At 41.2% G+C, this 11976-nt stretch overlaps 2 protein-coding genes across 10 annotated transcripts; one reads left to right on the top strand and one right to left on the bottom strand.

Moving 5' to 3' along the window:
* The first annotated feature begins 199 nt into the window (after positions 1-199).
* On the top strand, positions 200-4910 carry LOC6611503 (zinc finger and SCAN domain-containing protein 30). 5 transcript variants are annotated; one of them, XM_032717014.1, is made up of 4 exons: positions 200-840; positions 2757-3560; positions 3626-3667; positions 3763-3891. In XM_032717014.1, exons 1-4 carry the CDS (start codon positions 789-791, stop codon positions 3786-3788), a joined length of 924 nt encoding a protein of 307 aa, XP_032572905.1. In that variant the 5' UTR covers positions 200-788; the 3' UTR covers positions 3789-3891. The 5 variants fall into 5 exon arrangements, with proteins under 5 accessions (XP_032572905.1, XP_032572901.1, XP_032572896.1 ...); XM_032717010.1 differs by adding an exon at positions 3977-4153 and having other exon boundaries at positions 202-840; positions 3626-3918; XM_032717005.1 differs by adding an exon at positions 3982-4910 and having other exon boundaries at positions 206-840; positions 3626-3918.
* On the bottom strand, positions 4843-8137 carry LOC6611502 (calcium uptake protein 1 homolog, mitochondrial). 5 transcript variants are annotated; one of them, XM_032717017.1, is made up of 9 exons: positions 7747-8137; positions 7484-7676; positions 6712-6874; positions 6565-6602; positions 6393-6507; positions 6177-6337; positions 5984-5992; positions 5296-5755; positions 4843-5232 (listed from the first exon to the last, which is right to left on the bottom strand). In XM_032717017.1, the coding sequence occupies exons 1-9, from the start codon at positions 8037-8039 to the stop codon at positions 5078-5080; spliced, it is 1587 nt and encodes a 528-aa protein (XP_032572908.1). In that variant the 5' UTR covers positions 8040-8137; the 3' UTR covers positions 4843-5077. The 5 variants fall into 5 exon arrangements, with proteins under 5 accessions (XP_032572908.1, XP_032572917.1, XP_032572927.1 ...); XM_032717026.1 differs by lacking the exon at positions 6712-6874 and adding an exon at positions 7051-7210 and having other exon boundaries at positions 7747-8136; XM_032717036.1 differs by lacking the exon at positions 5984-5992 and having other exon boundaries at positions 7747-8136.
* Positions 8138-11976: the final 3839 nt, after the last annotated feature.

Below are 11976 nucleotides of genomic sequence, written 5' to 3'. Positions count from 1 at the left end.
AAGTATCTCAGGGGCAGTGAACTTGACCTTTTTTTAGTTTTATATGTAAGATACTAACCTAAAGCAATAACAGTGCCTATTCAAATCAGTATAATTCATATCCTTCTATTATTCTTTACTTTATACATTTATTATATATTATTACATATAGAACTAATAATATACACAACTAGAATAACGTCGCCCAGCGTGATATCGTGCCAGTCACATGAAGCACCTGCAAGCTCGATTAAGTATCCACACATACGATATGCACACACACGCACCGAAAAGTTCGAACACCTGGGGAATGAGAAGCCGAGCATTGCTCCCCAATCCCCAATCCCCATTCGCAAACAGCGACATACTGGTTTCCCCACACAGATAGGACACAATGCACATGGCCAGATGCTCGTGCCTCGAACACGGACCAAGCAATCCCGCAGACCAGAAGATAGAAGCCAGGGACCGAGACCGACCGAGACCGATAAACCAGGCCGATTCCACACGGACCAAGTCGAGTGGGCGTCTGTGAACGTGTGAGTGGATCCGATACAAACGAGTTTTATAGCAAAAAAAAAAAAAAGAAAAAAAATAAGATAACTAAGCGCTGCAGTCACGATCGCCAATATTCCGAGACCGAGAGACCAAAGCAATCGGGAGCCTAGCCCAAAGCATTCGAAGCGGATCTGGGGACCTGGCTCCATATATCACAGGGGCAGAACCTCGCTACCCACGACAATGGAATACCAATTAGAAGAAAACACGCTATCCTAGGCACCCAAAGTGACGCAAAAGTGATTATATACATGACATATGTATGTGAATATGTACATAAGTCGGATGCGATAATATATAGAGGTGAGTTTGTCTCTTCCTGTTTAAATATGGTTAGTTATTTCGAATATGAATGTCCCCAATTTACGTACAATAATAAACCAGTTTAAATATAAGATTATCTTTTAATTGTTATAAGAACTTAATAATTACTTAAATCACAGGATGAAGGCTGAGAAACCTATTTACAAAGGAATTAAACTTAGAAAACGTACGTTTTTCAAAATCGAAAACTTCTAGTAGGCTTATGCCAAACAAAACGCGAATATTGGTAATTTTCCACCTGTAAGCCATTTTTTAACACTCCATAAAAAACGATCGCGGGTTTTTCAGGCATTTATTGAGCACTTTACCGAAGATCGCCCTGAAAATGGAAAATTTCCAAAGAAACGGCCAATAATTAAAGTCAATTACTAAAATATATGTATGTACAAAGGTACATATATACTATGTACATGCATAAAAAGGAAACCAACAACAAAAAGCTAAAAATAAGAAGAAAAGCAACTGCGAATGAAAAAAGTTGAAGGCGCACGGTTTTACTTTAGCGCTGCTGCTCGGACGTCAATAACTTTTTTTTTTCGACGTCGACGTTGGCAGCGGCGTTGGCGCTGTCTACGCCGTTGTTGTTGCCTTTTACGCTTTGGTCACGCTGCTCCCTTTTCGACGCTCCACCTACCGCCTCCCACCCCGCTCTCTCCACGCTTCCGTACTCCCACTCGCCCACTCTCTCGACCACCTCCCCCTTCATATTACTCTCCAGCTCTCTTTTCGCCTCTGTGCACGGGCGTAAGTATTTGCGTCGAAGGGGGATTATTTGCCCCAACCACAATAAACACATTAAATTTTGAATCCTACATTATCGTTCCTATTTAACAAAAAGCTAATTATTTTATTTTTTGGCATTTTATTGAAGATAAGATCGTTTTTATATAAATATGATAAGCAACATAGTTGAGAATGCCATACTTTTTCGCATACTAGTAAAGAATTACTTCCACTCCTGGTAGCCTGACCCCCTTCTCGTGTCCTGCCTACGCCCCTGCTCTTGTGAGCAATCTTAAAAATCGTGAGCTGTTGTTGTTGCTGCTGCGCCTGTTGCTCCGGCTGTAATTGCATTGTTTTTGTTGTTGCCCTTGTTGTTGTTGTGGGGCATTTTCTTTGTTTTTCGTATTTCGCTCTTGCGTGGCCCGAAGAAAAATCAAGTTAACACGCCAATGGCCAAGGGGAAGTGGTGGGAAAGGGGGGCTAAAGGCTCACGTTCGTGCACACAAAAAAAGCCTTAAGCGCTGCTCACATGGTTGTTGTTGTTGTTGCTGCTGCTGCTCTGCTCGCTTCGCTGATTCACAAGCCGAGCAGCGCAGTCGGCGTCAACTCGAAGCTCGACTTTTGCGGCGTTTTGTTGTTTTTGCCGAGAGGTTGCTGCTCGGCAAGCCGCAAATCGCGAATCGCGAATCCAGTTTCTTCTTCACTTCTTCGCACGGCAGACGCAGCGCCGAGCGCACAAATTGCGGATAAAAAACGAAAGAAAGGAGCGAAGCTTCGTGAAGAGAGAGAGAGAGGAGAGAGGGGTGTGCAATCGCAGAATTCATTCGATCGGAATCTCCTGGGTTATCAATGGTTCGTATGCGACTTGTCCAGGATTCATATTAACCGATGGCTATTCCATGTGATCGATAGAAATATAGTGCCATATAATATATTGTTATTTTATGGTTGGAAAGTCTTTGTTGTGCTTATCGATACTAGCATGTACGCTTCTTGGAGTTGAGATATTTTAAATTCTAAATACTGATAAGTTCCGATTTATCCATAGAAGAATGTGATTGATATAAAACACGCCTACATGTATGCAATGTTTTTTGGTGATAGGACAATGATAGTGCAAGTCTTACGTTCCTTTCTAAAATTTTTATAAATGGTTTATTGTAACATTGTAGATTTGATGGAGCTAGCTCTGAATAAACCATCGTCCTGCGTGGACTGCTGCAAGGACTGCACTCTGCTGCCCTGCTGTTCTGCCTCCGCCTGCTGCGACGCCGCCTGCGGGTTAATACCGCCCGATCCAGTCAGATATGAGTACCAGGAGCCCGAGGAGAACTTCATATCCATAGAGGATGCGAAAATCAAGAGTTTCCTTTGGCAAATAGGTCAGCAGCAGAGGGAAAAAGAGTTGGAAATCAAAAGGATGAAGGAACTGGAGAGAAGGGAGAAAAGAGAAAAGGAAAGACAGGAGGCCGAAAAGCGAAGAGACCAAGTGGTAATCGAATTGGATGAGGAGGAGGCTCAATCTCCTCGTGGTCTGATAATCAGCGCAGCCAGGAGTCTAGCCCATTGGAATTCATCCATTAGAAGGGTAACTCCAGATATCGAACTGATTCCCAGACAGATGCACAGGGTTGTCGCAGAAATCGAACTGAGTGATAGTGATCACGATGAAGATAGTGAAGTAGAGGAGGATGTAAGTCTTCCATCAAACGCTGTAACCTGCGTCCTGAATGAGCAGAGACATGAGGAAGCCCAGAACCAGATACCACAGGAACTGGTGATCATCGTGCCCTCCGACCAGGAGGAGGAACAGAAGACAAGCAATGTCATCAAAAGGAAATCTTCCGGATCGAGGAGATTAGTGAAGAGGCGTCCAGGTGCCAACAGAAGGGGAAGGCATATGTACGAGTGCCCTGACTGCGGGAAGAAAGTGCAATCTAATTACAATCTAAGACGTCATATGATGATCCACACAGGTATGAAACTTCAAGTCAGATATTCCAATATATCCACTGATCACTTTCTACTACATTTTCCCCAGGTGAAAGACCATTCCCATGTGATCTGTGTGAGCGACGTTTTCGTGAGTTCAGCGACCTTAAAAAGCATCGACGAAGGCACTCACACGATCCACAATTTATTTGCATGATCTGTCACTTGGGTGCACCTTTGGAGCAGGACTCTACAAGGTGTGCGGATTGTGAAAGCAAGAATCTTATGGTAAAACCTCAACCGGAGGAACTGGGCGATAAAACAGCGGAGGAACATTCGGATGAGATGGAAGAGGAGGATGACGAAATAGAGGAAGCGGCACTAGAAGCAGAGAAGCCACAAGTAGCAACACAGCCCAGTTTAATGGTTACTTTAATACCACCTATTCAATCTCCGCCAGAAAAGGTTCCTTCACACACGCAGCCAAGTCGCCCACCACTTCCTCGCAGCTGCAGCAGTGCCAACTCCTCATCTTCCTTGAGCAACGATGGAAATTTAGCTGGAAAGTCCATGAATCGCACTCGCAGATCTTATCCATGTCCTTTGTGTCATCGTCCTTTCGGAACTCGTCATAATCTTAAACGCCACTATATGATCCATACTGGCGAGAAGCCGTTTAGCTGCTCAAAATGCAGGAAACCCTTCAGGGAGTGCTCCACGCTCAAGAAACACATGGTCACCCATGTCAGGGATCGCTGGTACAAGTGCCTGAGGTGTCCCTCCAAGTTCAGGGACTATCTGGAGTACTCGGATCACAAGAACAATCATCAGGATCAGCTCAGTAGCCGCAAATCGTCCATTTACGAGAGCGACGATGATGGCGACAGTTCTGTGGAAGATTGCCTAGAATGTTGCGAGTGCCAGCAACGATTCACCGAGTTGGATGCTTATACGGCCCATCTTAAAAAGCACGACTTGGAGTTGTACGGAATGAGCATTGATGATGTGGTGGACGAGGAGCAGGATGACGTAGATGTGGCATAGAACCCACAATTAATATTAACTGAGCAGGAGTTGTAAACTCTCGGTGATTCTTTTAATGCATAAAGAGGATTGAAAATCCCATATCCCATATAAATTAGCTATTAAGGATCATTAAAACATTCCTTATTAATATATTTATATCTATTTAAAGTGTTTTTTATCACTATCAATTTATTCATTCATATCCTTTTTAAGCATAATACACTATTAAAATGTAAAATGTAACGTGCGCCATAATCCAAGAATTGAATGATGAGCTACAGAAAAATCCTAAAGATGTACTTATTTATAAATATGATATTTTTATTAAAAAATAAACGAGTTAAGTGCACAAGAGTCGGTGAAATATACAGAAGCAAGTTGTCAACCTGCCGGGGGTCGAACAATTACAAAGATTGAGCTAAAATCGATTTATGTAAACGTTAACTACAAAAATAAATAGTACAAAGCGTAAGCGTAGGAAAAAATGACTAAGATTGGGGCGCTTGAAGCGGGAGAATTCACGGAGTGACAATCTCTAGATGTCCAGCAGCACAGGCTTGGTTTCCTTGGCGCACTTAAACACCGATCGCATCATCTTCAGGAATCCTGTGTCTTTGGGTTTCTCCAATCCGCGCTGCACGCGATTCTTCATAACCGAAATAAACTCCTTGTTGCTGAGTTGGTTGTCATCTGAAAAAGGTTAACCGAATGATTTTAGATGGTTCTTCTAATTAAACTCAATTACGAACTTACTATTCTCATCAAAGATGGTAAAGACCACATCCACCACATGATCCGAAAGATTGACCATGGCCACCGTTTTGGCCACATGCTGCAATGTTTGTTGATCAATCGAGGCACCGGCAATGTGGTAGAAAGTCAGGGCAGTATCCACGTCATTGATGTTGTTCAGAAAATGGAAGAAATCCAGATAGTCCTGTTTGGAAATGCCTTTGCCATGGTCCCTAAACCTCCTCTTAACCCTTTTCAATTTCTTTTGTTTCTTTTTTAAAGGATATCCAGCGTAGGCCAGTAGGAGTTCTGCAAAATCCGCTTCTGTTATATTCCCCTCATCATTGGGTTCTTTTCTTTCGAATTCGAGTGACAAGATCTCCTTCTGCAGTTGCTCCTGGAAATCCAGGAACTTTTCAATCGTTAGCTTTTCATCCATATTGGGTCCAAAGAAATATGTGATCAAAGCCGAGTTCACACCCTGAGAAAACAATTTAAAATTAAGCAATTAATACTTCCAAAGAATCAGAGAGTTGGATATAAAGAGGAGTAAATTGTGTACATGGGAGCAGGTGCATCGTGGAAATAACTACGTGAAATGTGATTTAGTTTAACTTGAGTGCAATTGTTGAGTGTTGAGTGTTTGGGTGTTTTCGAAATAAAATTTGAAAAGCCAAAATAAGTCAATAAGCATTATCACACAAAGTACCTTCAAGGACTGTAAGTACGTCAAAAACAGAGGGAAGTTAAGATATGATATGTACACAGTTTAGACACGCGTTCAATATATAGGGTCAAAGCGAAAAGACAGAGAATATACAAAAATACACAAGGAATATCGTATTTAGTACGGCTCGAGGTACTCTTATTGATTAACATCTGGGTCAAATGAGTTTCATTACCTTAAAAGTGTTCCCTGTATTGGCGTGATCGCGGTGTCGGGTTCCCATGCTGGTTTGCTGTCTCACCAAGGTGGCCACCATCTCGAATTCCTCGCAGTCCACGTCACCATCCCCGTTCAAGTCAAACATGCGGAAGGCAATCTCAAAGTGGCGTCGGGAAACTTTAAAGAAAACGTTGTTATTGCAATGAATTCAATGGGAATACTTATCACTTACTTGAGAGAACTGTGAGCAGGAAGATGTAGTCTGAGAATGTGATCAGTCCGTAAGAGCCTAGTTTGTAAAAAATACTGTTCTTCTCCAGATGCAAATTGAGCTGCTCGCCAACTGACTAGAAGGAGAAAGTCGGATTTATTAACTTATATTACAAATGCATTTAAAGACTCACCTTGGGATCATAGCGACGATATTGGTCCAGGCCCAATCCTAAAAGATATAGCTATTATTGCAGGAGCTCTCTAAACATATCGTCAGTTAGTAAGTGCTACAACTAGTGGCTTTCTAAAGCTTTTCCCTGGGTTTTTCTTGCACATACCATCTGGCTGCTTCATGCCGGGCGTCATGCTTGTTAGAAAGTCGGTCGGAGTCATGTAGACCTCATGACGATCATCCGCCACGGGCACCTGTATGGTGGCAAAGTAGCGAAACACTTTGTCCGGCGTGGAGAACTGCCGGATGCGGTTCTCATACTCAATTATCTAAGGCAAACAACGTGAGTTTAGCTTACGAAAAGGCAAGAATTATGAGCATCAAATAAAATTATGAATAGTAAGTTATGCCAACCAAAACAACTAACAATAGTAAAAAAATATCCTTAACCAAGTTAATCCAATAACTAAATAAATAACTACGTATGCTCATCTGAATGATTTACCATCTGGCTGCTTGATTCCCGGATAAATGGAGCGAAGGAAATCCTCGGGAGTCATGCAGACAATCGTTTGGGTCGCATCCTGCAGTCTTACGGTGGCAAAATAACGAAAAATCTTGTCGGGGGTGGAGAACTGCCTGATTCGGTTCTCGTACTCGATGATCTTCGCGGTGTGTGTAATGTGTTTGATGGTGGGTCAAAAACAAGACGTCACAAACATAAAAGAAACAGTAAAAATCAAAGATTTTGGTTTAACATAATATACGAAAGTTTAAAATATATTAAAAGAAAAGTTAAGATTTTTCCGGTTCTTACAACTAGGAACATAACCAACCATGGCAAAAATTGTGAAAACCGGAATTTAAGCAAAATATAATGGAACTTTTTACAGAGTTATAGAAGCAGAGAGTTATAGCATCGTCAAGCAGCTTTATACCTTCCTCTCGCGAAAACCGACTTTCTCGCGGATCTTCTTGCCCTCGTGCAGGTGCATATCGGATCCTGCATCCTCGTCGTCGCTATCCTCCGATTCGGATTCGGATGACTTATCCTCGCCATTGACGCCGGCCGCCGATGACGGACGTTGTCCAGCATCTGCGTCCACCTTTGGCAGCAACAGGCGCTTCACTCTAAAAATAGATTCCAATTTAATAGTTTGGACTTGATTGAAAATACTTTATTGGTTAGTTCACCACTCACTTGCCCCAGTCCAGTACCGAAATGAAGAATAAACTGAGGATGAACAAGTGGAAGTACTTTGTCACATTGGGCGTCTTCTCCTCCTGATGACCAAAGCGTTTATGGCCCCTAGTTTGCATCAGACTTAAATTGGCACTCGAATTGGTCAGATCTTGGGCATTATGATTGCTATTTTGGTTGCACAAAGTGGAGGCGAAGGCGATTTGCGCTGGATTTTGGATAATATTGAAGGTTCTTGGTCTGGTTAAGGCAGCCAAGGCCTGGCGCGTCACCAGGAATCGCACCACAGACATGTTCGATAGCGTATTTAACTTGGTTTTTCTAAATTATCAAATTCACTTCGATATTTATGCGCATTTTTTGGCAAATACGTTAGTGTTGCCGTATTCGTACATCTGGAAAATACCAACTTGCGGTGTTGTGTTTACTTTTGATGTCAGGTGTTTTTGAACATTTTGCACTGCACTCTGTCCACATGCCACACATTAGGCAAACAAAAATATTAATTTAACAAATGTTAATCGATTGTATAAAATACATATATTTAAATAAATTATGTTACATCTGCTTGGTTAAAGAGCAAGAGTTGAATTGTGCACGAACCGGAAAATACCGAATTTATGGTATTTTTGCGTTGCACATCTTTCAGCTTTTGTTCATTTCCGTAATCAGCTGTTGAAAGTTAAGGTTTGTTATTCTTATTTGTTTACATTTTTTTATTTGTATAAATATGATAAGCGCTATAGTTTCCTGAGAAAAACATATTCCAAATTTCTTGTAGTAAGCGATTAAAGATCGTTTCCTCGAAATCTGTTGAAAAACGGTACAAAATTTGCGATATTTACCGCCTCCATCGAATTGTTTACCTTATAGAATCGCAGCTCCGTATTTTACCGTGCGAAGTGTCGGCTGATTGCTTAGACGGCACGCACGTACTTTAAATCCCATTAATCAATCAAAATGTATCAATCAGGCAGCTTAATTGCACACACGCTCGCTGAAATAAAGATTTTCATTGCATTTGGCCACTGCGTGCACCAATTGAAAATCCAAATGCAACCGAAGCACAACAAAATTGGGGAAAAACCAGAATAGGAGGCGGAAGAAAATGGGAGGCTTGTTGCAGGTGAGAATGCATCCACCTGAGGTTTTGATTAATGTGGCACAAGCCCCAATTGTCTGAGTGGCTGACGTATTTATTGAGCGCTAGTTATTTATCGCTTTTCGCCACCAGTGCTAATAATACTGTTTGAATCAACATGTTGCAAGCCACTTCCGTTTGGATGATCTAAGCGTCTAGTGACGAACGCACCTTCAACATACAAAATGATACTTTTAGCTTTTGCGTAAATTGCTGACTAGGATTTGCTCTCATTACAACTCGGTTTAATTTGCCCGGTCCGAATTGAAACAATTAAATCCGCATTAGTCGGACACGATTCAATGGTAAAATTCCGAAACTCGGGCGACTGGCTGGCCGTCTTAATTAAATCACTTCGATCCATTCGCAATACTTCATTTGCAATTTGTTGGAATTAGAATGGAGACCTGACCAACGAGCAACTGGCACCGCTTGATTAGCATTTTGCAAATTAATTTCTCATTAGCAACAATTTCAAATAATTGGAAGTGCATACGCAATGAGTGCGTAATGACCATGCCAGCTAAATGGCCAGCATGCCCGTTCCAAGGCTTCCCCATGAAGTCCATGCTCCGGAAATTGTTTGTCGATTGGCCTTTGGGGGCAACCCAATAATGGAGCCAGACGTGGCCAACTTTTATTAGTTAGCCGGGCTGTAGGGCCTGCTAAATCAATGCAATTAATGTCACTTCCTCTGCATTTAATGTCTATGTTTTCAGTAATCGTCGTTGGCGCCATTAGGCCTCCATATCGGCCTGTCCACGCGGTCAGTTCTCCCAGCCAATTAACCGGTTTTGCACTTCCACACACATTCTGCATCGTGCACTAAAAATATAAATGTCTAAATATATATATAACTCCAAAACTAGATAATTCTGATTCATTCATTTATTCATTTATGAACTTGACTAATTAGGCACACTGGGTGCGCTTCGTCACTATGTGTATTAGTTTAAGTATTATAATATCCTACTATTTGCAGGATATACTTATATTATTATATTTAAAGTATGTTTTTTGTAGTGCATCCTTAGAGGACAACAGGTCTTTATATCTAGTCGTCGGCTTTGCTCATGTTAATTTTGTCGAGGACTGTGTGTGAATCTTTTTGTTTGGTTGGGGAATGTCTTGAATTGATAGGAGCTAAAATGAGTTGGAGCATCTTCCTAGAACTTTAAGTGGATTTTATGTGCGTCACTGATTATTTCAGATATTGGTGTTATTTTAATACAATAGTGATGCCTATTAGTGCGGAATTGTTTTATTGACAAAATAACTAACATAATACTTAGTTCAGCTTCAACAGAGCAAGATATTTCCTACTTTCTTGATCCCTATTTTCTTGTTATCAACAAAAAAATTGATTAAATTAACTAATAAACCTAGTCTGGCCTCATGTTTCAGCACTTCCACAGTAAGTTCCATGTATCGAGTTCATGTATGTTCGCTTTAAGCTCACTTGGTTGCCATTCATGTTCGTGCTGATATGGATTCTCATGCGAGAATTGGTCACGCCATCTTATTGCTAAATTTACTTCAATTGCGTTTACCAACTGTACTTCTCGGTCAATTGATTATCACTTGCGTGTTATTAGTTATAAATAAGACCTTAAATTTGCCGCCGAACTTCCGATTTGGGGTGGTGAATTTACGCCTGTGCAATTAGCCTTAGTTGTTTTCTTGTGTTGAAAGCGTTCCTTTGGCTGCATCCGTTGCTCCTTTGCTCCTTTTGGCAAGCAATTGATTTACGCTTTGCTAGGCAAATTCTAGAGGAGGAGCTGTGGATGTAGAAACAGCAGACAAACCATTAGCAAAGGACTCAACGTACAAACACACAAATTGGCACACATTTTGCATGGGACTTAGAGGACACTTTGTGGAAGCCGAGTTAGTCAGCCTTATGCGATTACAGCTAAGGTCAGTACAATAGGTACATGTGTGTTTTAAAAGGGAATTTCTTAAATGATTAATGATTGATTGCATAAAGAAATGCCCTTCGCAAGCAAGTTATTTTTAAACGTTAAATATGCTTGTTGGCTACCATGGCTATCTTATTTCAGCCCCAGTTGTAACATAACCCTTTGAACCCTCATTGACTGGAGCCAAAGACTTTTGTCAATGGTTATCCCACACAGAACTGGAAAAGGATGCAGGACTGAATATCCAGGAGTAAAAGGTGAGCACACGCACACAAGGAGGAGCATCAAAGAGCTTTTAATTAATCAAGAGGCAATCCACTTTGGCGACTGAAAACGTTGGCCAATATGCCAATACCAATTGGGTAGTAAGTCAACTTACCTTCTGGCCATCTCTTTCGATTTTGTAGTGGGATCTCTTTCTGATTTAGTGCGCTGTCCCTTTCGGTCGGTCTTAGCCTTTACCATCCCCATTTCGTTTGCTTTGTCCTTGCTGGCCGATAAACTTCCAACCTTTGCATTCTTTCCTGCACATGCATTTATTGATTGGCTCTTTTTCCCAACCAGAAGCTCTTATTTCTCGCAACATATTGCTCGGCATACATTATTAGTTTGTTTCATGTCCAATTCACAGCGATTTGCAGTTGTCACTTAGGCGACTTGATAAGCCAACTTTATTTGACAGCTAAACAACATGTGATTAAATCGATGAGGAAGGATATTTTGTAGTTTGTAACTGATTAAACCTTTAAATGTTCGTAGTTGAGCAAGTGCTTAAGTCCTAATACTAATATTGCAATACTTAAAGTCTTTCTTAAAATATGTTAATAGCTTTTAATTTTTGTTACCTGTTTACTTAACAGGTAGACCAAAAAGGTAAACCTCTTTAGTTGCGCAACTGTCTTCCAAACACCCAACCGCCAAAGTCTTTAAAAATTAAACACGCGCAACAAAGAGTCGCTTAAAAAGTTGTTCAAAAAAAAAAAAAAACAAAAATTTGTGGGCGAAAAGTGAGCGCGTTTTAATTTGTTTTTACAGGGCATAAAATGAAAATCACCTGAGAGCAGGAGCCAAGCATTTTGGGGGCGTTTAAAATGCAAAGTTAATATGGGTTGAGGACATGTGGCTTGTGTAAATATTTTTACTTAATTGGGCCGCACCAAAAACACAAAG

Source organism: Drosophila sechellia, chromosome 2L (assembly GCF_004382195.2).
Source record: "Drosophila sechellia strain sech25 chromosome 2L, ASM438219v1, whole genome shotgun sequence".
Classification (NCBI taxonomy): Eukaryota; Metazoa; Arthropoda; class Insecta; order Diptera; family Drosophilidae; genus Drosophila; species Drosophila sechellia.
The sequence above is the reverse complement of the archived record's forward strand: the minus strand, read 5'-3'. Positions and strand labels throughout refer to the sequence as shown.

Coding starts and splice junctions, on each gene's coding strand:
- LOC6611503 (XM_032716995.1), top strand. CDS start 789: ATGACATATGTATGTGAATATGTACATAAGTCGGATGCGATAATATAT. Junction 841..2,756: donor GGATGCGATAATATATAGAG/GTGAGTTTGTCT, acceptor GTAACATTGTAG/ATTTGATGGAGCTAGCTCTG. Junction 3,561..3,625: donor TCATATGATGATCCACACAG/GTATGAAACTTC, acceptor CATTTTCCCCAG/GTGAAAGACCATTCCCATGT.
- LOC6611502 (XM_032717017.1), bottom strand. CDS start 8,039: ATGTCTGTGGTGCGATTCCTGGTGACGCGCCAGGCCTTGGCTGCCTTA. Junction 6,603..6,711: donor CGGCATGAAGCAGCCAGATG/GTATGTGCAAGA, acceptor TATATCTTTTAG/GATTGGGCCTGGACCAATAT. Junction 6,508..6,564: donor ATCGTCGCTATGATCCCAAG/GTGAGTCTTTAA, acceptor TTCTCCTTCTAG/TCAGTTGGCGAGCAGCTCAA.